The sequence below is a fragment of the Sinohyriopsis cumingii genome, chromosome 12 (assembly GCF_028554795.1).
Source record: "Sinohyriopsis cumingii isolate HCF-2022 chromosome 12, ASM2855479v2, whole genome shotgun sequence".
Lineage (NCBI taxonomy): Eukaryota > Metazoa > Mollusca > Bivalvia > Unionida > Unionidae > Sinohyriopsis > Sinohyriopsis cumingii.
This window is the reverse complement of record NC_142972.1, coordinates 125,804,612-125,831,257: the sequence shown is the minus strand read 5'-3', so window position 1 is coordinate 125,831,257 and position 26,646 is coordinate 125,804,612. Positions and strand designations below refer to the sequence as shown.

Sequence of the window (26,646 nt, the reverse complement as noted above, 5' to 3'; positions counted from 1 at the left end):
GGTGTGAGTGTATTATAATCTGGTACTCTTTATCGAAGAAACATATTTTGCTTCAAATTTTTTTATTTTCTTCAAATGCCTTACCAAACCATAATACGTTATGAGAATGGTTATGAGGTGGATGGAGATACACCCCCTTACCCATGAGAGACCATTTCCAATCCCCTGAGGTACGTGAGTCAGCTTCCAGATAATCAGACTGGAAAATAGATTCCATATGGCGGGGAGCGGCTTCAAAAGGGAAAATATTTCCCTCCCGCAAATCGAGCGGACGTTGTGAAGTCGAATCCTTATAATGGTGTCAAACGACTTGGGAATGTAACCTTTTGCGCTACGGCTATAGATGATAGCAGATGAGGAAATATTTATATTTCCTGGTGATTCTGTTGCGAGATTGATGGGGTCGTTGATCCAAGATTTTCCATTTTAGTGGAGTAATGAGGATGAGGCGATACTCCAATTATTTTGCTTCCTGTATCACCTTCGGAACCTGGGTTTTGGAGGGGCAGAGTATACATTTGGCCGTTCCAGTCTATAGAAAAACCATTGACTATCCAGGCTATTGAATCCTGGACTGGTGAGACAAATGTTGAAATGTTGACATTCCACCTGTCGGCATGAAGTTTGACATAGGTCGATCTGATCGTGTAACTATTGACTGAAAACCAAGTGGAGTTGTCGACAAAAATGGGTACTCATTTCCTCATTGCCATATAGGTTATTGAGTCACCAACTAAAAACTTTCAAAGTGGTTTCCATACCGCTTGTTGTTAATGCAACTCCATTACAAACTTTACAATGTTTTTTTGCCAATGGCTCTAACAAGTTGAAGCATCTTGGTGTTATTTTACGATTGGCATGAACGTAGGGCCGCAAACCTGTTAGTATGTGTAAATGTACCAAATGTAGCTATTGAAATAAAATATTCTTTTTAAAAATTCATTTATTTCACTTCACTTGTATTCCTTCAAACTGCCAAAATGGTATCTGCCTTCTGATCTCTTACACAGCTGAAATTTTCGCCTTCAAATGGAGAGCTTTTAACATTTATACTGCTTGGATGGCGACAATTAATTTGTTTAATAAAACACTGAGGATAAAAATGATGCAAAAATATTACGATTAAATGTACCGTTACTTGTTTTGTTCCTGCGAATAATTTCTTTTTCAAAGATTTTCGTGGTCTATGGTGTAAGCGAAATAAACCGGGAAATCAGAAGAAAAATCGGAGATCATTAAACCAAACTTTGCAAATGACACTCAAGTTAAAAGATTTGTCATGGCTGTTTATATGGTAGATACTGTCATATGTCTATTATGGCTGTTTATCGGGGTGAGACCATAGTATGTCCTATTATGGCTGTTTATAGGGGAGAGAACGTTTTATGTCTGATACGGATGCTTACAGGAGAGAGAACGTCATATATATATATATATATATATATATATATATATATATATATATATATATATATATAATGTCTGTTTACATAAGAGAAACTGACATTTCTCGGTATATGTCTGTTTATAGGGGAGCTCCTGTCATATGTCGGGATATAATGCACCTAAGTTTAATAAAGGCTGACAAAAAATATCAAAGGGATTTATAAAAGCACCTGCATTAAAAAAATTCCGACTCCTGCGTAATTACTACAGAGGAAGATCCTGGTTCAACTCGATGACCCTTAAATTTCATTGGCCATGAACATGCATGAATGTATTTAAGCTGTCAGCGACTATTAACGTACACACTGGGAATTGTAATTACACACTTCGGGATAGAGACGAGGTATGTATGTATATATGTATGAACGGTAGACTTAGGGATTTAGTATATGTTCGATGCGCCCTCCTCCACGTCGTCAGAGGCGACTATGAAAGGGAACAACCTTATTGCAGTAGGATGTTCTGTGACGATGTTTCAAGCGAGGAGTTGGACCTTTCTAGAAGAGTTCGGTTAAAAGAGAAAATGAATTTATATTTTATGATTTTACATGTTCTTGTTTCATCCTTATCCTCGTGTTGTCTGTCTTTTGTCGTTATCCTCGTGTTGTCTGTCTTTTTTCATCCTTATCCTCGTGTTGTCTGTTTTTTGTCGTTATCCTGGTGTTGTCTGTCTATTTTTTGTCGTTATCCTCGTGTTGTCTGTCTTTTTTTGTCGTTATCCTCGTGTTGTCTGTCTTTTTTTGTTGTCGTTATCCTCGTGTTTTCTGTCTTTTGTCGTTATCCTCGTGTTGTCTGTCAATATCTTTACCTGGTGTCTTGTGAATCAAGGTGAATATTTACTGTTGGTTGGAGGGGTACGCCTTCCTGTGGATTTTGACAAGGTTTTTGCATTTACCATCTTTGCTACCTAGCGTTTGTTCGACATCAAATGGCCAGTATTATGCTGACGTGTCATCAAACCCCATACGTACACTCTTATTATAGTTTCATTTTTTTCTCCGTTAACTTTACATTGTCAGAATCGTGCATTATTTTTCCATACTGCACGGCTTGATACTGCACGATACATGGGTCTAAAATAGTATCATGTATTAGGAACTACTTTGTAAACATACAATGTACTCTCAGGTAGTAGATGCTTTAGCTTTTGCTTTATTAGATTCATATATGGATAAGCAAAACGAAATTATGTGATATAGTGTCGTTTTTGGTAATTTAAATTTTTAAAAAAAAAAAATCATATTTTTCCCAGATTTTGATTCCAAACAATAAATGACAGAAAAGAAACACAACTGCAATTGATTCAACTCTTCAATCACATGTACATTGTACGAAATTGATCCAATAAATCTAGTCCTTTATAAGCAGAAAGCAGAAATGAGTTGGATCGACAGAAAATCAAAATCCATCGATTCCAGACGAATTGGAAAAGTTGGTTCAATGTGCATTTATTCTTAATATTACTCTAAATTTCAATTTTATGTAGACCAAAAAGATACTTTTTTTTAAAATCTTGTTGAGCGCACGAAGAAGTTCCAAGGTGGCTGAACGGTGCTAATTAATATTGTTACTATGTATTGATTAATCCAAGGGTGTGTATTTGGAATACAGCATACATTCAATGACTTTTTTCTTGTAGTGTATTCATTTTAATATTATTATCTTATGATAAAATTCCTCAGAAAAACTCATTCCTATTTTCCCCATAGAAATGCAGTAACCTGTAAATGCATGTGTATGTAGATTACCGCTTGTTGTTAATGCAAACAATAAGACATGACATAATTCCTTCTGTTATGGACAGTAATAGTCATATAATGCAAGGCGATTTGCAAGATGGACAAATTTCGTAAATGTGCTTTCTAAACCAAAGTAAGACGTACAACAGTCTATTCATACTGACTGTTTGAGTTAGTTGCTTTTATGTATGAATAGCAAATATCAGCAGCCCTTGTTGTTGACAGATTTGTTCTACTTACTTTTAAATCGTAAAACTTTCATTGCCAATTATTTTTTCAAACGATAATATACAAGATATACAAAACATTAATAAAATAAGTCCAGAAAGTTCTTACACTGTTCTCTATGCATACTAAATTATAAGCCCAGACAGACTGAACGATGTCGTATATAAGAAATATACTTCCTTTTTTATACCATATTTAGCTTTATCCTCTTCGAATAATGTTGCCTTGTCTTAGATTGTAATTATTACATTTTGTTAAGCTTCTAATGATGTGATTGCAGTGTGACAAAGAGTATCTTCGTGGCTACCAGTAATTTATTGCAAAGCGTTGATACGTGTTTATATTAGACATTCTATGAATATTACTGGTTATTGGAAATACTTTATCTATGCGAAATTACGAAAGATAAAAATTAAAAGTGAGCTAAGCTCACTGAAGTCTCTCAGCGTTTACAATAGGAATAGTTTCTTTGGAGTTTCATAACATTATTAGTAAATTCTTTAAGTATTGACTTTCTTAAGTAAAAAGGTTACCCTTCTGAAATCTAGTTTTCATTTGTGTTGATTTACTCAATCTGCATGAACTTACTTTGATGCATGTGTCTCTTAGTTTGCTCTAGAAAGAAGTTCTTTAGGCAGACAGAAGATCTTGTAATTAAATACAGAATAAAATTCATTTTGGATAATACAATTTATTCTAGAGCTGTGAATTTTTTTTCTCATATTTTTATTTTCTACTGAAGAACTTTGTTTTTCAGCAAACTTTGAGTTGTGTGGGGTAACCTTTTAAAAATGTGTTAGGGTGGCCTCCGAGTGTCAGAAAACGAAACAACAACATCAAAAAAAAAAAAAAACAACAACATTTGGGTGGATTATTGGTTGCCTAAGCTTGTAAATTTAGTAGGGGGTTGGTGGCTCATGATTTTCAGGAAAAAAAGTTCGTGGGGGATTTGTGGCCAAAGATTTTATGGAAACAAGTTTGGTTTGGGATTGGTGACCTAGGACTTTTCAGAAACAAATTCTGGCATGGTGGCATAGGATGGTTGAAATAAAAATGGGCGGAGTATTGGTGAGCAGAGATTTTCAGGAAACATATTTGGTAGGGGTTGGCGGAATAGGATTTTCAGAAAAGAAAATTGGTTGAGGATTGGTGTCCTAGGATTTTCACAGAAATTGTTTGTAGAGTATTGGTACCTTATGATTTCGAAAAAAGAATTTTTTATGGGGCATTGGTAGCCCAAGACTTTAAATAACAAATTTAGTGGTGCATTGGTACCATATGATTTTGAAAAAATAAATTTAATTGGTAGCGTATATTTGGTATGTGGAGTAGCATTATAGAATAAATATATTCGTGGTGTGTTCGGTGGTTTATGATTTTTAAACAAAATTGAGTTGTGTGTGTGTGCTTGTAAAGGCAGGGCGTTAAGGTTGTTTAAAAATCAAATTAATAAATCGGGATGTCCAGGACATGTATATTCTAAACTACCGTAGCTTGATAGATTACGAAATTTTCAAATTGTTTAAAGTAATGACAATAAGGAGTACGACATATTTGAACATTTCTTAATAAAACTTTGTATGACGTCACAACAGGGCGACATACAAGTTACTCGTTTTGGGTTAAGATTCTGGAGTCCTTACTCGTGGGATGGTGGTGGTTTTAGGTTAGAAATGTCAGGGGAGGATTACAGTGGGTATAAAACATATTCTCAAATTAGGCCATATGTACAAAATGTATTTCTTCAAGTAACAGTAATTATAGAAGTAGTCGTAGATGTAGCTGAAGTCCAAGACGCAGCAGTAGTCGATAGAAGTATTGGTATTCTCAGATTTAGTTATAGTCGTAGAAATAGTAGTAGTAGTAGTAGTAGTAGTAGTCATACAAGTAGTAATAGTTGTTGTTGTAGAAGTAGTGGAGGTCACAGAAGTAATGGTTGTCGTAGAAACAGTGGTTGTCGTTGAAGTAGTAGTCGTTGTAGAAGTAGCAGTAGCCGTTGAAGTAATAGTTGTTATTGTTATTATTAATGGATAAAAGTGCATTGGACTATCATATATGGTGATCGTACAGAATAAACAAGAATGGAAAGAGCTGTGGCAACCTTCGTATAAAGAAACATACATAAAAACCGCAAAACATTCGTATTTATGTAATTTCCACAGTTTTGAATGAGAAAAATAATTACAAGTCATAGTTTATGACCTTTTGGCTGTCATGGAAACGGATGATCATTACACCGTATAAGCCAGTTCCAATATCTCGTCTTTACAGTATTGTATACAATGCTAGGGATTTTTTTATTATAAAAAACTGCTCTAACTTTTTGATGATCCTTTGTGCTATTTCATGGCTGGCATGAATGTAGGACCTGCAAACATGTTATTATGCGTAAAATTACCAAATGTAACTAATGAACCTTTTACAAATTATATTTATCTCATCATTTTTACACCTTCAAACTGCCAAGATGGTAGCCTGGCTCCACATTCGCTAAACATTTGAAATGTTCGCTCCACGCTGAGAATTTCGAATATTTATGTTGTTTGGATGGCGAGAAAACATTTTAATCAAGCATTTAAACATTTAAATGCAGTCATAATATTACCAGTCAACTGGATCGTGGCAGGTTTTATACTTGTTAATGGCTTCTTTGTTTGATGTTGTTTTTTTTTGTGGTAAAGTATTTTCAGAGTCTATGTTGTTTTTGTAGGTGAAATAATCCGGAAAATCGGGAGAAAAAGATCGGAGTTCATGAAAACAACCTTTGCACGTGCCACTCTAGTTAAACGATTTGTATACTTTTTGGTTGTTTATATGGGAGAAACTGTCATCTGTCTGTTATAGTTGTTATAGGAGAGAGGACGTCGTATGTCGCCACATAATGCGCCTCAGTTTAATATAGGATGACGAGAGAAACATCAGTCATTTATAAAGCCCTTGTATAAATATGATGAATCGTACGTAATTACTATAGAGGAAGATCCTGGTTTCGGTTGATGGCCCTTAATTTCCTTTGGCAATGAATACGTAGGCATGCATATATATATATATATATATATATATATATATATATATATATATATATATATATATATAAGCTGTCAGAGATGATTAACGTACACACTGGGAGTTGGTTGAACATACACACTTCGTAGTAAAGATGGGGTATGTATTGTTACGTCCTATGGGCTTAAACTATGTAGGAAGAAATTATGAAACCCAACAAGAAATTTTCCAAAATATTGATTTATTTCCCTAAAATATAAAATTAAATAAAGTGACAGAATTTAAAGATAAGTTACAGAATGGAATGAAATCCTATAATATTTCCCAAAGGTGCTATCAATTTCAGAGTAATCTGGATGTAACAAGATAATCGGATGGGGTTTCGGATTTACAAAAGAACACTTTTGATGGTGATACAAATATAATGTTTAATGACGAATGACTTGAAAGTAGTTAAGTGGGATACCCTAGCCTCAATGGGACTTAGCATTAAAAACACCCCTGGGACAATCTAGCCTCAGTGGAAATTTGACATGGGGAAAAATCATGGGACAATCTAGCCTCAAGGGGAATTTAACATGGGGAATAGATCGTGGGACTGTCTAGGGACCATGGGAAATTTAACATGGGGAATAGATCGTGGGACTGTCTAGGGACAATGGGAAATTTAACATTACGGAAACCCCTAGGGGATATGGCCTCAAGGGAATTTAACATATGGAAATTGAACATGGTGGGTCTGTATAGCGTCAAAGGGAATTGAACATGGTGGGATTGTCTAGGGACAATGAAGGTAGAGGGTCAAACACAACAGAAACAGAGACATACATACACTAGTACAAGCGTGAGATTTATATATAAAGCATTACCAAGACCTGAAATCTTGCTGGGGTGTTCAAAAATTTGCTTAATTGTAATGATGCTATAAATAGCTATAATCAAGGAAATGCTCAACGACAAAATGGATGTGACTAAAAGTAACGCTAAAATGACGAAATTGTCCCAGAATTTAAAGGAAAATAAACATATCCCCGAACAATAAGTTACAATGGTTTAGACTAAAAAAATATCAACTTGTGTGACGATCGTGGATAAACACCCATGTATCTATTTATAGCTATAATCAGCTAAAATTCATATGAAATCCCACTATCTATTTATACTACAACTTGTGGGTTATTCCTTTGGAAAACCCCACTATCTTTTTATAGCCTCAGCTTGAGTGACGTTCCCGTTTACGAACTCTAGTACATATGTATAGCTACAACCTGTGGAAATCCCCAAGTCCATATTTATAGTCTTAAAATTTCCAGCGTCAGTGACGTCACTGTACTGAACACTAGGGGATAAATGTCAACAGTGTTGCAAGTGGCTGACCTGAATACGCGCTACTGTAGGTAGGTAGGTTGAATGTATTTGATAGGGATAAATGGAGTTTTATAGGGACAAACAGAGACCAATACACACACACACACACACACACACACACACACACACACACGCACACCACAGAGGGAAGAAGAAAAAACAAACCCAAAGTATACTATTCACACAGGGAAGAGGAAAAACCCAACAAATATACTATCCATACGTTCTTACACACACACACACACACACACACACACAGATCGAAGAATAAACCAAAATTAAAATATAGTATCCATACAAACGTACGCTAACGCATACAAACCCCAAATATACTATCCATACAACGTCGCTAACGCATACAAACCCCAAATATACTATCCACACAAACGTACGCGAACGCATACAAACCCCAAATATACTATCCACACAACGTCGCTAACGCATACAAACTCAAAATATACTATCCACACGGAAGGGAGGGAAAACAAAACCAAATATACTATCCATACAAACGTACCCGAACGCATAAAATTCCCAAATATACTATCCACACAACGTCGCTAACAAGGACAAACCCCAAATATACCATCTACACTCTGGAGGAAGAAGAAAAAAACAACCAAATATACGATTTACATAACGTACGCGAATACACACACACACGGACACACACACACACACACACACACACAGGGAAGAGGAAAAAAAACAAACCCCAAATATACTATCCACACAGAAGGGAGATAATACTAACCCCAAATATACTATCTACACATGGAAGAGGAAGAATACAAATCCCATACCTACTATCCACACGGAGGTGAGATGTAAAAAAATAAACCCCGTATCTACAATCTACGCAGAGGGAAGAAGAAATAAATAACCCAATATACGCTATCCTCAAAGAGGGAAGAGGAAAAAAGCCATAATATACTAACCACACAGAGGGAAGAAGAAAAGCATTATACACTATCCACACGGAGTGAAGAAATAACCCTTTATATATACTATCAACATAGAATGAAGAAAATAACCCATTATATTCCATTAACACAGAGTGAAGAAGAAAAGGATTTTGAAAGCACCTAAACCCTCACCTGCAATGACCAACTCTGCCAAGCACCTACACCCCACCCCACCCCCAACACTACAAAACCCATTTAACCCGTTATTTTATGGCATCAGTGTGTGATTTAGGAAACATCAAGACACAAAATGATGGATGAATAGACTGACTATTGTTTACCGACTTGCATGCCTAAAGAGCGTGCGTGAAGGAAAACATCCTTTCATTTCAATTCTAACTAAAACATGTTCCAGAGGGATAGAGATAGGTGAAAGAACACAATTTCATAAAGTGTGAGTATAAAAAAAAAACACGTCATCCTTATTATAGAATGTCAAGACTAAGAGACACTTACGTTTTCTTTCTGGTCTATTCTCTTTTAGAAGTTAGTGTGAAATTTCACATCAGGGCCAACGCATCGACTCACATTGTCAATTTTTCCATTTCCATGTCTTTACTGGCACAAGCTCTTCATCATCTTCAATTTCTTCTTCTTCTGAATCCCTTTTCTCTGTTTCGTTTTGTTTCTGTTTCTTCTCTTTACTCGTAGGGCACTCTGAATCCCAGTGTCCTTTCTCCCGACAGCGATATTAGGCATATTGACTTTTGTCTCTCTTTCTTAGACGAAGCAGGTATTCTGGAGACAAATACCCATTTACCTTTGCAGATATAGCAAACTTCATCAGCACTTACACACTTTCGTATGACTCTCATCAAATCAATGACCAAAAGAGTAAGTTTTGTTGCTACTTTCGCCTGTGAATTATGCTTTCGAATGACTTTTAGCAAATATTTGACCAGCAGGTCGATCTGTGCTGACTCTTCCATCTTCTTGATCGTTTGAGAGTGGAATGAATACTCTGACGCTAAGACACTCTCCCTATGTACATGGACCTGCTGCGTATGAAGCCTAGTCAAATGTAATTTTGCAATAAGATGAAACGATTTCATTGATAAAGTAAAAGGCAATGACGTGCCGTGTCGCCTCACACAAGAGCTGAAGTGTTAGCTCAGATCCGTGTCAGCGATTTCGAAGACGACATAACTGAGCTTTCATCGATGTTCTCCACATATGCCACAAAACCACGAGTCCTGCTTCACGCCAAAAGAAATTTCGTTCAGTCCGTAAAATATAGTATCACATCTGAGAAACGCAAAAACGAACTTCCAGAAAACTGAGAACGACGACTTACACCTACAACGTAAATGTATGAGTTCAAGTAGTGCCTAAAACTTAGTCAAATTAAATTTGTATAGTCAAGACGAAACGATCTCTTTTCGAACAAGAAAGCAGACACCAAGCGACAATGGCGATCCGTGTCACACAACACTTTTTAAAATGTATATTATCAGAGGTTTGTTCTAGCGATCTGCACGGTTAAATTAAATGTTGATGTATTTTGCAATGAGACGGACACAATTTCCATGGGATCACCCATGGTACGATTGTTCGTGCATTAGTTTAATTTTTAAAAATATTTTTTTATATAAATCGCCTATAGGATAGACTCAGTAAAGCATGGCCATTCTCGTCACTGTCTGAATAGCTACTCAAGTCAATTCGAAGCGAACGCGGTAAGAAAATAAGTATAGCCAATGAAATGGCTTACAACGGGTGATGCGTCGTTTTGTTCTAGGACTGTGTGGCATAATAATCCCTATGTTCTTGCGTTGTTTACCATTACAGTGCAGACAGACTGAAATGTGAACTTACAAGCCCTCTTTGTGTGTGTTGTACTATTTCTTCTTACCACATCAAAATACTGAGCGTCACAGTATTGGTTCGCGTTTTCAAGCTGACCATTTTTTTATATCTCACTTAAACAGTTTAACACTCACACTCACACTCACATCGGTAGAGTCAGAACAGACGAGTTACAGTATTGAGGGGCATGTTATCTTTTTTTTCTTTTTCAATCTAATACATTTGGGGTTTGTATGAAGTAAAGAACCGAAAGTACATTGAAACTCAAGGATGATGACCCAATCTGTCTGTCTATTGATGCGTGTACTTACTTACGAAGAAATATGACCTCTAAAACACAAAGAGATACGGCAAGCATGATTAGATTAAACACAACGATGTTTTCCTTCACGCCCGTGTAATTTAGAGTTTCAATCGTCTTTGAAGACAAACTTGGTCTCCTTTTGTAGGGCTTGAAATAATAAAAAAACTGGAAAATCTTAAGCACTTTGCTATAGATAATTTCATCAACAGACTAAACAACATAAATACCGTTACAACACTAGAAAGCCTTAAATCTTCTATCAAAAAGAAATGCATCAAAAAATTAAAGATTAACGATAATTAACCAATGAAACCGAATTTAACAAAGGCAATGACATGTGAAGAAATGTCTCTCACTTTGGAAAGGTAGGCGAATGTAATCTGTCATGCACCATCAACTTGAAAAAAAATTATAAACAGATAGAAATCTGAATTCAAAATTCAGTTGTTTTTTTTTTTCAAAATTGTTTCGTTTCTTTTTTCTTTTTTGGAACAAATCTAAGCACTAATATAGAGTGGAAAAGGGAAAATGCACATAAAAGCTTTGATATTTCTGAAAAAATGAGGGGATATTCCTAATGTTCATAATCACCTATATATGCTTGGACTTGTCTGTGACTTATCCACAAAACAAGATGTACATATTTCTGGTCAAGCTGCAAGTGTGTGCGTGTTTTGGAAAATGGTAAAAATTGGATATACAATTTTCTCGTGACACTTATAAAGTGAAGAGTCTGTGCAAGTGTCAAAAGCCAAAGTCATATAAGTTTTGTATTTTGTACGGCTTGTAAAGATTTCCACTTTAGAAAATGTGAAGTATCACAAGTTATTATCACAAACAGAAGTGGAACATAGGGGCTTGCAAGAAAGAAAAAAACCCAGACAGTTGGTGTCATCAAGAGTGCTAGAGACGGTACCCGAACTTGCTTGCTTGCTTACTTGAATTAAAGTGATTTTCGCTCCAATGGAGCATGTATCACTGGTTTAATCACGCAACGCGTGATTTTTAATTACTCCTGGGGAAGGAAAGAGAGCCTCATCCCATAGGCTTTTATGTACTCACAGACTACTTTTAAATTTAGCCACTCAGGTGTAGGACTAACTAGTCCTTAACAACCTGACGGAAAGGCTTTAAACATGAGTGGGAAAGTCTCACCACACACTCATTTTTCTTAGTTGGTTTGAAATGCCTCAGGTGTCAACCCAAGCAGTATGTAAAGCCCGCTACGATTGGTCGGTAGCGATGACGTCACATTAGGACACATGGGCGTGTGGCAGGTGGAAATCGTTCCACATTCTGCCACGTGTACGATGTCCGAGCGTGGTAAAGGAGGTGTAAAGGTGCTCAGCAAGCCAGCGATGGATGTTAAGTACTCCCCAAAACGCCAGCCCGTACTTATTTCAAATCAAGTCCCGTTTTTGCTAATGGACAATAAAAAGTACCAATAATGTGTTTTACACCTGTGCAATTAGTTCAAATATAACGAGTCTGTTAAATTTCCTACTTCCTAACGTATCTATCTAATATAAAATAACCATACTGGTCTTATTTAAATTAATATGTCTAAGCGACATATACAAATTTTGTCACTGTTAGGTTTAACAAGTTAAGTTTATTGTGGTGTTCCAATGGGTCAAGTTTGTTTCGAGAATAGTTTAGTCAAGGAGGGATACCATGCCAAATATGGTTCCCTATTTAATAAAAGGCAATCTTTTGGAGCCCTAAAAAGGGCTGTTTTTTCTGCTAGAAGGTACCACGTCTCTCTTTCGCCCTCACGATCTTTCCCGCACTCCAAGTCTCATGATTCTTCATATCAAGAAATGCGTAGCCATGATGGGCGACAATGTCTCAGAGTTCTCCCCCCAATTCTACAGACAAGCCTACACTGGATACCCCATCAGTCAACTTGTAGAAGCTGCTGCTTACATTGACTAAACTATTCTCGAAACAAACTTGACCCATTGGAACACCACAACAAACTTAACTTGTTAAATCTAACAGTGACAAAACTTGTATATGTCGCTTAGATATATTAATTTAAATAAGACCAGTATGGTCATTTTTATGTATACTAAGTACTATTATTAGATAGATACGTTAGGAAGTAGGAAATTTAACAGACTTGTTATATTTGAAATAATTGCACAGGTGGAAAACACATTATTGGTACTTTTTATTGTCCATTAGCAAAAACGGGACTTGATTTGAAATAAGTACGGGCTGGCGTTTTGGGGAGTACTTAACATCCATCGCTGGCTTGCTGAGCACCTTTACACCTCCTTTACCACGCTCGGACATCGTACACGTGGCAGAATGTGGAACGATTTCCACCTGCCACACGCCCATGTGTCCTAATGTGACGTCATCGCTACCGACCAATCGTAGCGGGCTTTACATACTGCTTGGGTTGACACCTGAGGCATTTCAAACCAACTAAGAAAAATGAGTGTGTGGTGAGACTTTCCCACTCATGTTTAAAGCCTTTCCGTCAGGTTGTTAAGGACTAGTTAGTCCTACACCTGAGTGGCTAAATTTAAAAGTAGTCTGTGAGTACATAAAAGCCTACGGGATGAGGCTCTCTTTCCTTCCCCAGGAGTAATTAAAAATCACGCGGTGCGTGATTAAACCAGTGATACATGCTCCATTGGAGCGAAAATCACTTTAATTCAAGTAAGCAAGCAAGCAAGTTCGGGTACCGTCTCTAGCACTCTTGATGACACCAACTGTCTGGGTTTTTTTCTTTCTTGCAAGCCCCTATGTTCCACTTCTGTTTGTGATAATAACTTGTGATACTTCACATTTTCTAAAGTGGAAATCTTTACAAGCCGTACAAAATACAAAACTTATATGACTTTGGCTTTTGACACTTGCACAGACTCTTCACTTTATAAGTGTCACGAGAAAATTGTATATCCAATTTTTACCATTTTCCAAAACACGCACACACTTGCAGCTTGACCAGAAATATGTACATCTTGTTTTGTGGATAAGTCACAGACAAGTCCAAGCATATATAGGTGATTATGAACATTAGGAATATCCCCTCATTTTTTCAGAAATATCAAAGCTTTTATGTGCATTTTCCCTTTTCCACTCTATATTAGTGCTTAGATTTGTTCCAAAAAAGAAAAAAGAAACGAAACAATTTTGAAAAAAAAAAACAACTGAATTTTGAATTCAGATTTCTATCTGTTTATAATTTTTTTTCAAGTTGATGGTGCATGACAGATTACATTCGCCTACCTTTCCAAAGTGAGAGACATTTCTTCACATGTCATTGCCTTTGTTAAATTCGGTTTCATTGGTTAATTATCGTTAATCTTTAATTTTTTGATGCATTTCTTTTTGATAGAAGATTTAAGGCTTTCTAGTGTTGTAACGGTATTTATGTTGTTTAGTCTGTTGATGAAATTATCTATAGCAAAGTGCTTAAGATTTTTCAGTTTTTTTATTATTTCAAGCCCTACAAAAGGAGACCAAGTTTGTCTTCAAAGACGATTGAAACTCTAAATTACACGGGCGTGAAGGAAAACATCGTTGTGTTTAATCTAATCATGCTTGCCGTATCTCTTTGTGTTTTAGAGGTCATATTTCTTCTTAAGTAAGTACACGCATCAATAGACAGACAGATTGGGTCATCATCCTTGAGTTTCAATGTACTTTCGGTTCTTTACTTCATACAAACCCCAAATGTATTAGATTGAAAAAGAAAAAAAAGATAACATGCCCCTCAATACTGTAACTCGTCTGTTCTGACTCTACCGATGTGAGTGTGAGTGTGAGTGTTAAACTGTTTAAGTGAGATATAAAAAAATGGTCAGCTTGAAAACGCGAACCAATACTGTGACGCTCAGTATTTTGATGTGGTAAGAAGAAATAGTACAACACACACAAAGAGGGCTTGTAAGTTCACATTTCAGTCTGTCTGCACTGTAATGGTAAACAACGCAAGAACATAGGGATTATTATGCCACACAGTCCTAGAACAAAACGATGCATCACCCGTTGTAAGCCATTTCATTGGCTATACTTATTTTCTTACCGCGTTCGCTTCGAATTGACTTGAGTAGCTATTCAGACAGTGACGAGAATGGCCATGCTTTACTGAGTCTATCCTATAGGCGATTTATATAAAAAAATATTTTTAAAAATTAAACTAATGCACGAACAATCGTACCATGGGTGATCCCATGGAAATTGTGTCCGTCTCATTGCAAAATACATCAACATTTAATTTAACCGTGCAGATCGCTAGAACAAACCTCTGATAATATACATTTTAAAAAGTGTTGTGTGACACGGATCGCCATTGTCGCTTGGTGTCTGCTTTCTTGTTCGAAAAGAGATCGTTTCGTCTTGACTATACAAATTTAATTTGACTAAGTTTTAGGCACTACTTGAACTCATACATTTACGTTGTAGGTGTAAGTCGTCGTTCTCAGTTTTCTGGAAGTTCGTTTTTGCGTTTCTCAGATGTGATACTATATTTTACGGACTGAACGAAATTTCTTTTGGCGTGAAGCAGGACTCGTGGTTTTGTGGCATATGTGGAGAACATCGATGAAAGCTCAGTTATGTCGTCTTCGAAATCGCTGACACGGATCTGAGCTAACACTTCAGCTCTTTTGTGAGGCGACACGGCACGTCATTGCCTTTTACTTTATCAATGAAATCGTTTCATCTTATTGCAAAATTACATTTGACTAGGCTTCATACGCAGCAGGTCCATGTACATAGGGAGAGTGTCTTAGCGTCAGAGTATTCATTCCACTCTCAAACGATCAAGAAGATGGAAGAGTCAGCACAGATCGACCTGCTGGTCAAATATTTGCTAAAAGTCATACGAAAGCATAATTCACAGGCGAAAGTAGCAACAAAACTTACTCTTTTGGTCATTGATTTGATGAGAGTCATACGAAAGTGTGTAAGTGCTGATGAAGTTTGCTATATCTGCAAAGGTAAATGGGTATTTGTCTCCAGAATACCTGCTTCGTCTAAGAAAGAGAGACAAAAGTCAATATGCCTAATATCGCTGTCGGGAGAAAGGACACTGGGATTCAGAGTGCCCTACGAGTAAAGAGAAGAAACAGAAACAAAACGAAACAGAGAAGAGGGATTCAGAAGAAGAAGAAATTGAAGATGATGAAGAGCTTGTGCCAGTAAAGACATGGAAATGGAAAAATTGACAATGTGAGTCGATGCGTTGGCCCTGATGTGAAATTTCACACTAACTTCTAAAAGAGAATAGACCAGAAAGAAAACGTAAGTGTCTCTTAGTCTTGACATTCTATAATAAGGATGACGTGTTTTTTTTATACTCACACTTTATGAAATTGTGCTCTTTCACCTATCTCTATCCCTCTGGAACATGTTTTAGTTAGAATTGAAATGAAAGGATGTTTTCCTTCACGCACGCTCTTTAGGCATGCAAGTCGGTAAACAATAGTTAGTCTATTCATCCATCATTTTGTGTCTTGATGTTTCCTAAATCACACACTGATGCCATAAAATAACGGGTTAAATGGGTTTTGTAGTGTTGTGGGTGGGGTGGGGTGTAGGTGCTTGGCAGAGTTGGTCATTGCAGGTGAGGGTTTAGGTGCTTTCAAAATCTTTTTCTTCTTCACTCTGTGTTAATGGAATATAATGGGTTATTTTCTTCATTCTATGTTGATAGTATATATAAAGGGTTATTTCTTCACTCCGTGTGGATAGTTTATAATGCTTTTCGTCTTCCCTCTGTGTGGTTAGTATATTATGGCTTTTTTCCTCTTCCCTCTTTGAGGATAGTGTATATTGGGTTATTTATTTCTTCTTCCCTCTGCGTAGATATGGGGTTTATTTATTTTACATCTCACTTCCGTGTGGATAGTAGGTATGGGATTTGTATTCTTCCTCTTCAATGTGTAGATAGTATATTTGGGGTTAGTATTATCTCCCTTCTGTGTGGATAGTATATTTGGGGTTTGTTTTTTTCCTCTTCCCTGTGTGTGTGTGTGTGTGTGTGTGTGTGTGTGTGTCTGTGTGTGTATGTGTGTGTGTGTGTGTGTGTGTGTCTGTGTGTGTGTGTATTCGCGTACGTTATGTAAATCGTATATTTGGTTGTTTTTTCTTCTTCCTTCCGAGTGTAGATGGTATATTTGGGGTTTGTCCTTGTTAACGACGTTGTGTGGATAGTATATTTGGGAATTGTATGCGTTCGGGTACGTTTGTATGGATAGTATATTTGGTTTTGTTTTCCCTCCCTTCCGTGTGGATAGTATATTTTGAGTTTGTATGCGTTAGCGACGTTGTGTGGATAGTATATTTGGGGTTTGTATGCGTTCGCGTACGTTTGTGTGGATAGTATATTTGGGGTTTGTATGCGTTAGCGAAGTTGTATGGATAGAATATTTGGGGTTTGTACGCGTTAGCGACGTTGTGTGGATAGCATATTTGGGGTTTGTATGCGTTCGCGTACGTTTGTGTGGATAGTATATTTGGGGTTTGTATGCGTTAGCGACGTTGTATGGATAGAATATTTGGGGTTTGTACGCGTTAGCGACGTTGTGTGGATAGCATATTTGGGGTTTGTATGCGTTCGCGTACGTTTGTGTGGATAGTATATTTGGGGTTTGTATGCGTTAGCGACGTTGTGTGGATAGTATATTTGGGGTTTGTATGCGTTCGCGTACGTTTGTGTGGATAGTATATTTGGGGTTTGTATGCGTTAGCGTACGTTTGTATGGATACTGTATTTTAATTTTGGTTTATTCTTCGATCTGCTTGTGTGTGTGTGTGTGTGTAAGAACGTATGGATAATATATTTGTTGGGTTTTTCCTCTTCCCTGTGTGAATAGTATACTTTGGGTTTGTTTTTTCTTCTTCCCTATGTGGTGTGCGTGTGTGTGTGTGTGTGTGTGTGTGTGTGTATTGGTCTCTGTTTGTCCCTATAAAACTCCATTTATCCCTATCAAATACATTCAACCTACCTACCTACAGTAGCGCGTATTCAGGTCAGCCACTTGCAACACTGTTGACATTTATCCCCTAGTGTTCAGTACAGTGACGTCACTGACGCTGGAAATTTTAAGACTATAAATATGGACTTGGGGATTTCCACAGGTTGTAGCTATACATATGTACTAGAGTTCGTAAACGGGAACGTCACTCAAGCTGAGGCTATAAAAAGATAGTGGGGTTTTCCAAAGGAATAACCACAAGTTGTAGTATAAATAGATAGTGGGATTTCATATGAATTTTAGCTGATTATAGCTATAAATAGATACATGGGTGTTTATCCACGATCGTCACACAAGTTGATATTTTTTTAGTCTAAACCATTGTAACTTATTGTTCGGGGATATGTTTATTTTCCTTTAAATTCTGGGACAATTTCGTCATTTTAGCGTTACTTTTAGTCACATCCATTTTGTCGTTGAGCATTTCCTTGATTATAGCTATTTATAGCATCATTACAATTAAGCAAATTTTTGAACAACCCAGCAAGATTTCAGGTCTTGGTAATGCTTTATATATAAATCTCACGCTTGTACTAGTGTATGTATGTCTCTGTCTCTGTTGTGTTTGACCCTCTACCATCATTGTCCCTAGACAATCCCACCATGTTCAATTCCCTTTGACGCTATACAAACCCACCATGTTCAATTTCCATATGTTAAATTCCCTTGAGGCCATATCCCCTAGGGGTTTCCGTAATGTTAAATTTCCCATTGTCCCTAGACAGTCCCACGATCTATTCCCCATGTTAATTTCCCATGGTCCCTAGACAGTCCCACGATCTATTCCCCATGTTAAATTCCCCTTGAGGCTAGATTGTCCCATGATTTTTCCCCATGTCAAATTTCCATTGAGGCTAGATTATCCCAGGGGTGTTTTTAATGCTAAGTCCCATTGAGGCTAGGGTATCCCACTTAACTACTCTTGAATAAGAAAAGGATCATGATTAATACGTGCGTATAATATCCAAATATTGGATCAATTAACATAATCCGCACGAACTAAATAATGAAAATGCAAATAAATGACCTTACACAGTACAAGGACAAGGAGTGAATGATTCACAGTGATTTCACAACGAAGAAGTGATGTGTTTTACTCAAATAGTAAAACTGGTATTTTACTCGTATAGTAAAAATGTATTCACTCAAATAGTGAAAATGATGAAAACAAAGGGACAGATGTACAAACTATCTTTATAGTCCTAAAACACACTGGGTATTACAAACCCCAAAGATTAGCCCACGGCTAAAAGATTACATGTATAAAGTTACACACTCCGTAACCAGCACACTTGGCTACCGATCACACTGGTCGATCAAGCAGTCAGTATTCCAGGTTGGTCAAACAAGCAATCAGCGCCCACCAATCTCGGTCAGCAACCAGCGATCACCTGCTACTCAACCAGCAACACTGTTTACACAGCTCTACGGCTGCTGTGGTTCAGCTTCACAGCTGCGATGGTCAACTTCTATAGTTAACTCTGCAGCTGGTACCAAGTCGACTCTGATCACTCCGATAACTCTGGTCACTTCAATCAGCTTTACAGCTGCGACTCCTATCAGCTCTACAGCTGAGATTCCGATCATTCTGGTCAGTTGAAAATACATCTAACACCGTGTACTATGCCTGACATGGGCATATATTTGCATGATACTACGTAAGCCGAAGCTACATAAAAAATAAAATAAAAAAATAAACGTGGTAGTACAATAGTTATAACTTATACAGAAGAAATTAATAACTCACATACCTCTAAAGCTGATATGCAAAGTCCTTAAAGTAGACCGCTCACTGACAAGACGTTTACTACTGTAAAGTTTTTGACTTACGATGACGTAATTATACACAGACGATGCCGCAATACACCGTCTATGCGCTGGAGGTATTCGGTTCTTCCCATCGAAAGCACTTTGCACGTGCGGCATAGGATGAACCGAACTCACTGTTTCGAAATCTTCAACAATATACATAAATCACCATCGGGTATCGTTGTACACAAAATACAAAACCCGAGTACATGTATTTGATAAATAAAAAGATTTATACAATTCCGTGACAACGGAAACAATCGAAAGGTATTCCGAATGAAGGTTCAAATGTGCCTATTAATGTTTCCTACCTTAAATGTTTTCAGCATGTTTCATGTTTTCTAATTTCATGGTCTTTGTTTTTTTTGTGTAATCATATCATTATATATGTTTTTTTATGTTTTAGGTGTTGTCTAATGTTGTAAAGCGCTTAGAGCTTCTAAAGATTAGGCGCTATACAAAGTCCTCATTAATATTATTATGTACTAGTACCGGGGCCCCGAGTGGCCGAGTGGTCTAAAGCGCTCTTCGTTACGGATCACTGCCATCTCACCTCTGTCTGCGGCGGTTCGAGTCTAAGATTCAGCCAATGTGGGCATGTGAGAAAGCCTGCCAGTAGCTTCTCGTGGGTCGGTGGTTCTTTCCGGGGTTTTCCGGGTTCTTCCTCCACCATTAATACTGGCCGCCATGTATAGCCTATCGTGCTGGAAAATGGCGTTAAACCCCACAACAACAACAACAACATGTACTAGTACCACTGAATCAGATGAAGGTAAATGTCACAAATGTCCTTGAATGGTTCATGTATCACAACAAAAAATAAGTATCCGTGTTCTTGAATAATTCACAACAATCCAGCAAGGTACTATCTATTTAGAATATGTGGTTTCCTTTCTGTAATTTCAACAAAAAATTGAGTAAATCAAATTTCCTCTCTTACAAGGCTAAAATATAACTGAAAAATGAAAGGCTGCATATTTAAATATTTTATATAGACACTATATATATATATATATATATATATATATATATATATATATATATATATATATATATATATATAAAATCAGTAATTCTGAATCACTTCAAAAGATTCCAGGTATTTAAATTATTCTGTAATATAAAATGTCTTTAAGTCATTATTTAAATTTTTTAATAATGGAGCCAATCAGCGACTAGGACGTGCATGACATCTCTAGCATCACGTGATATTGACATGACCCCCATTCACTATTTTGTAACGTACTGTGACCAAATTAGTTGTTGACGTGAGCTTGGCAATAACCTTGATTTATAAATGTGGAAAGTATATACATGTACTCCTCTTATAGTATAGGCAAGCCACATAATTAAAGAATTAAAAAAGGTTATTAACCCAAATGATTAAAAAAAATATACTATAAAATAATATATGATATAGAGATGTATGTATCTATCCATCCATCCATGTATGTATGTACGTATGTGTGTGTGTGTGTATGTATGTACGTACATATGTGTGTGTATGTTTATATGTATGTATGTATGTGTGTGTATGTACGTATGTGTGTATGTATGTATATATGTATGTATGTACATATGTATGTATGTAGGTATGTATGTATATATGCATGTATGTACGTATGTGTGTATGTATGTGTGTGTATGTATGTATATATGTATGTATGTATGTATGAATGTGTGTGTATGTATGTATGGATGGATGGATGGATGGATGTACATACGTACGTGTGTGTATGTATGTATGCATCCATGCATGTATGCATGCACATTGTATGTAGTATGTATGTATGTGTGTGTGTGTGTGTGTGTGTGTATGTATGCTTGGGGATGTAATATAGATTCTATGCACCATTCAAATTCATCATTCTACCAAATATGAAGCAATTCAACTGGAAATGTTTAAAAAACCTGAGCAGGTAATGATTTTCTTTTTCTCAGATTCTAATGGCAAGGGAAGGATTTTGGCCGTATGTTCTACTTCTACTTACGGCCTTTACAAGGCTCCATACCCATGACATCTACAGTCCTTTACCTAAGGGATGGGAACAGTTCTGTTCAATCGATGGCACGAGGACTTACAGATCAGAATTTACCCCCGACTTGGTTATGACACTGATGAGATGCGACATAATGTCGGAACATTCTGGAATATGGAGGTTAGACACTTTAAGAGAAACAATGAAGAATGCAACCGGCAAATATGCCATTGATCTTTACTGTACTGGTGATGCCAACGTCTCTCTACCGTGGCCGATCAAAATTCTTCGTGTGCATGAGCTGAACGTGTACGGATGCATATTGACAGATTATCTGGAGGAACACGATAGTGATGTTATCAATATTATACCTGATTCTTTGAAAGTTTTAAGGCTAGTTGACACTGAAATATCTGTAAGAATTAAGACATTCTTAAAGACAATGCAGAATGTGAAAAACATCACGAAGGAGTTCGACTGCGGACATGAAGACACAATTGAGATACTCACTAAAAGCTATATCTCATACTCCTTCATTGAGGATATGGACACAGTGATTGTAGGTTTATCAGAATTAGGGGCCCAGTTTATGCAGGACAGCAAAGAAGTGAAGCACAAGTGTATCTTTAGCCGACTTACTGAACTACAGGAGGTCCATGAATCAAGCCAATCCAAATATCATCTCAAACTGCTGTTGGACAACTCAATTCATCGTGCATTACGCATGTACAATTTATCTCATAACTATATATCGGTCCTCGACGGGTACATCTTGGAATGGTCTACACATTTCCCTAAACTTGAAATGCTAGACCTTTCCCACAATGATATTTCTCAGCTTTATAAATTCAAAATTCCTCTAACGTCTCATGCGACGACCATCAATTTGCAGTATAACAATATCAGCATGGTAACAGTAGAGGATCTCAAGCATCTTAAGAAGATGTCAAATGTGACGATCGACTTACAAAATAATCCTTTGGTCTGTGACTGCGACCACAGAGTCAAGGATCTGATTTCCTTCATCAACAGTGACGAAGATTTCGATACACCGGAATTTAGCAATTATCAATACATCAAATATATGGGATGTTCTAGTCCAAAAACACTGGAAGGAACTAAACTGCATAAACTTCGAATTAGTGACTTGGAGTGTGGATCAACACAGGAAAGAGAATACTTCACGATCCCTATAATTTGCCTGACTGTTTTTGCAGTTGTTTGCCTAAGTGTCATCGTTATTCTTGTAAAATATCGCAAAGAAGTGAGAATCATTATGTTCACACAGCTCCATATAACCCTACCTTGCAAGTCACCATCAGTTTTAGAAGAAAAATTTACGATGAATTTGTTTCCTATAGCAGTGTGGATGAGCAATGGGTCGATATTCTCATTAAAAAAATAGAAATATCACCGCATGAGAGAGAAGACGCTGATAATTCACAGACTTAAAAAAAATCCAATTTTGTCTTCATCGCATAGACTTTATTCCTGGAAAGATTATCTTTGACAATGTTGTTAAATGTGTGAAATATGGCCTTCTGTCCCCCAACTTTATTCGTAGCGAGCATTGTCTGTACGAATTTCAGGAGGCTTTTCAGCAAAGCATCTTGGAGAAGAAACGTTATATAATTACAGTGATGACAGAATAAGTTCCAACAGAAGAGCTTCCGAAAAGAGCTTCAAAGATGTCTCAATACCTTCACCTGCATAAAGGAGGATGATTTCCTTTATTGCGCAGACTTTTTACCTATGCTTTAAAAATGCAAGGAGTGGAGAAGAAATCTTACAGTAAATCAAATAGACTTATAACAAGTCCACGTACGGAAACCAATAAAAATGCAACCATTGAGACCAAAAACAGGACTCTCGCTTCAAGTTATAAGGATTTCTAAAAAGCATAAGATATCTAAATAAATCGAAGCAGCCATCGAAACTAAAGACAGCTACAGAGAAAAATACAGAGGGACGTTCAGATACTAATGATCGATCTGTCAGTGAATGGTCAATTGATACTGGCTATGGCAATGAAAAAGATTATCTATAAATCAACTGTAAATGGAAACCCTATCTTCAGATTCCTCTGTCATCAGCTACTGATTGTGTAAAGATAAATATGAAGAACGTGTAGAATGAAGTAGAGAACAGGACTGCTGTAAACTATCGCATAGCTATTTTTCAAAGGTAACGACAAGAACATACACAAAACTTGTATACATGGTGTATGCCAAAATATATTCTAAATAACCCTGGAAAAGATTTTACTAGATGCATAGATGGCTGGACAATCAGTAAGCGTTCATGCAGCATTACTGTTGTTCATATATGGCCACTTCAAGATGCAGCAAAGTAATTGTATATCATGGTGCTCTTTCATCTCTTATTAAGATAATCCTATGGCTGTAGTTGAGTGCACTGAAACATTTTAATGTGAAACACTTATGTTTGAAAATTGGTACTCATTTTCAATCACAAAGGCCCATAACTAGATCATCATTAGCAAAATATGAAAATGTATTCACAGCATACTGCATTCATCTTACAAATTGTTGGCAAACACTAATACAAGGGATACATTTGTCAGAAAACAATTCCAGTCCTACCTCTTGTCATATATATATATATATATATATATATATATATATATATATATATATATATATATATATATAAGATTAGTCCTTTGATCTTAACACCTGAAAAATACGGTATATAGGTAATGAATAACAACTTTTCTAAGTTTCATTTATATCAGTTCAGTTATGCCCGTCACCCCTGCCAGTGTACAGTCCACCCACAAAAGATTGCCAAAGACTTTGGTCCCGCCTCAAGGTCACGTCGCTAGGTGTTTCTTGGTCGGTCCCATCTCCGCTTGTCTGGTAATGTTGGTTTGCAGCTTATGTAGGGTGTGTCCTATCCAACCCCACCTTCTCTTCTTGATCTCGTCTTCTACCGGAAGCTGGGAGGTTCTCTGTCACAGGTTGGTGTTGCTGATGGTATGTGGCAAATACTTCTTAGGCAGCTGCTGATGAAGGTCTGAACTCTCTTTACAGTCGACTTGGTGGTTCTCCTGGTCTCTGCTCCATACAGTAGGACTGACTTCACGTTGGAGTTGAACAGTCTGATCTTGGTAGTCGAGGAAATTTCTTTGGAGCTCCAAATGTTCTTGAGCTGTATGAAAGCCGCTCTCGCCTTTCCGATCCTTGCCTTGATGTCTGCATCTGTGCCACCCTGCTGGTTGATAATACTGCCCAGGTATGTGAAGGACTCCACTTCTTCTAGGGGACTTCCATGCAGTGTGACTGGGTTGTTACTGACATAATTGATCTTAAGGATCTTGGTCTTGTCTTTGTGGATGTTGAGGCCAATCTGTGCTAATGTGGCTGCCAGTACGTAGGTCATGTCCTTCATTTATATGTGTTAGGTGGAATTTAAATGATTTTGCAAATAAGGTAACATTAGCTCTATTTTATTTCATGAACATTTTTTTAAAACCAGAAATAATGCCAAAAATACATAAAATTTTTTATAAACAAATTATTAATGCTTGTAAAGGTCATTAACATATGATTTTGAAAAAGGTCATTTGTCTGCATAATCAGTAAGTCAGGACATCTGCACCTAACAAACAGATGGCGGAATCAAAGTACTCTAAGTACTGCAGTGTTTCAGTCTTATGTGAGGGTCAGATCTCAGTCTGTGATAGTATCAGGTCTCAGTCCTATGAAAATTTCAGGTTATGGATAACTGCATTCTTTTACACTACCAATCTGTGTGCAAAATTTTTGTTCATCTTCAAAATAATTTCCAGAAATTAATTAATTCTTTGAAACATGTTTTCTCTCTTTGCCTCAGATATGCATAATGCAGTATTGTAAAAAAAAAAAAAACCCTGTTCTGCTTTGTTACATAGAAACAAAACTAAACCAACTTGTACATCAATACATCAATAAAACTTGTACAACAATACATCAATAAAACTCGTACATCAATAAAACTTGTATATCAATAAAACCTGTACATCAATGCAGCAATAAAACTTGTATATCAATAAAACCTGTACATCAATGCAGCAATAAAACTTGTACATCAATACAACTTGTACATCAATACATCAATAAAACCTGTACATCAGTAAAACCTGTACATCAATAAAACCTGTACATCAATGCAGCAATAAAACTTGTACATCAATACAACTTGTACATCAATACATCAATAAAACCTGTACATCAGTAAAACCTGTACATCAATAAAACCTGTACATCAATACATCAATAAAACTTGTACATCAATAAAACCTGTACATCAATAAAACTTGTACATCAGTAAAACTTGTACATCAATACATCAATAAAACTTGTACATCAATACATCAATAAAACCTGTACATCAATAAAACTTGTACATCAATACAGCAATAAAACTTGTACATCAACAAAACTTGTACATCAGTAAAACCTTTACATCAATAAAACTTGTACTTGTACATCAATAAAACTTGTACATCAGTAAAACCTGTACATCAATAAAACTTGTACATCAATAAAACTTGTATATCAATAAAACTGGTACATCAATAAAACCTGCATATCAATAAAACTTGTACATGAATAAAACTTGTACATCAATAAAACCTGTACATCAATAAAACTTGTATATCAATAAAACTTGTACATCAATAAAACCTGTACATCAATAAAACTTGTACATCAATAAAACCTGTACATCAGTAAAACCTGTACATCAATAAAACTTGTACATCAATAACACTTGTACATCAATAAAACTGGTACATCAATAAAACCTGTATATCAATAAAACTTGTACATCAATAAAACTTGTACATCAATAAAACCTGTACATCAAAAAAACTCGTTCATCAATAAAACCTGTACATCAATAAAACTCGTACATCAGTAAAACTTGTACATCAGTAAAACCTGTACATCAATAAAACTTGTACATCAGTAAAACTTGTACATCAATACATCAATA

The 26,646-nt window shown here is 36.5% G+C and overlaps 1 protein-coding gene across 2 annotated transcripts; it reads left to right on the top strand.

Moving 5' to 3' along the window:
- The first annotated feature begins 1,657 nt into the window (after positions 1-1,657).
- Positions 1,658-26,636, top strand: LOC149787409 (uncharacterized). 2 transcript variants are annotated; one of them, XM_089978015.1, is made up of 2 exons: positions 1,658-1,789; positions 21,611-26,636. In XM_089978015.1, exons 1-2 carry the CDS (start codon positions 1,712-1,714, stop codon positions 23,051-23,053), a joined length of 1,521 nt encoding a protein of 506 aa, XP_089834141.1. In that variant the 5' UTR covers positions 1,658-1,711; the 3' UTR covers positions 23,054-26,636. The 2 variants fall into 2 exon arrangements, with proteins under 2 accessions (XP_089834141.1, XP_089834140.1); XM_089978014.1 differs by lacking the exon at positions 1,658-1,789 and adding an exon at positions 1,819-1,951.
- Positions 26,637-26,646: the final 10 nt, after the last annotated feature.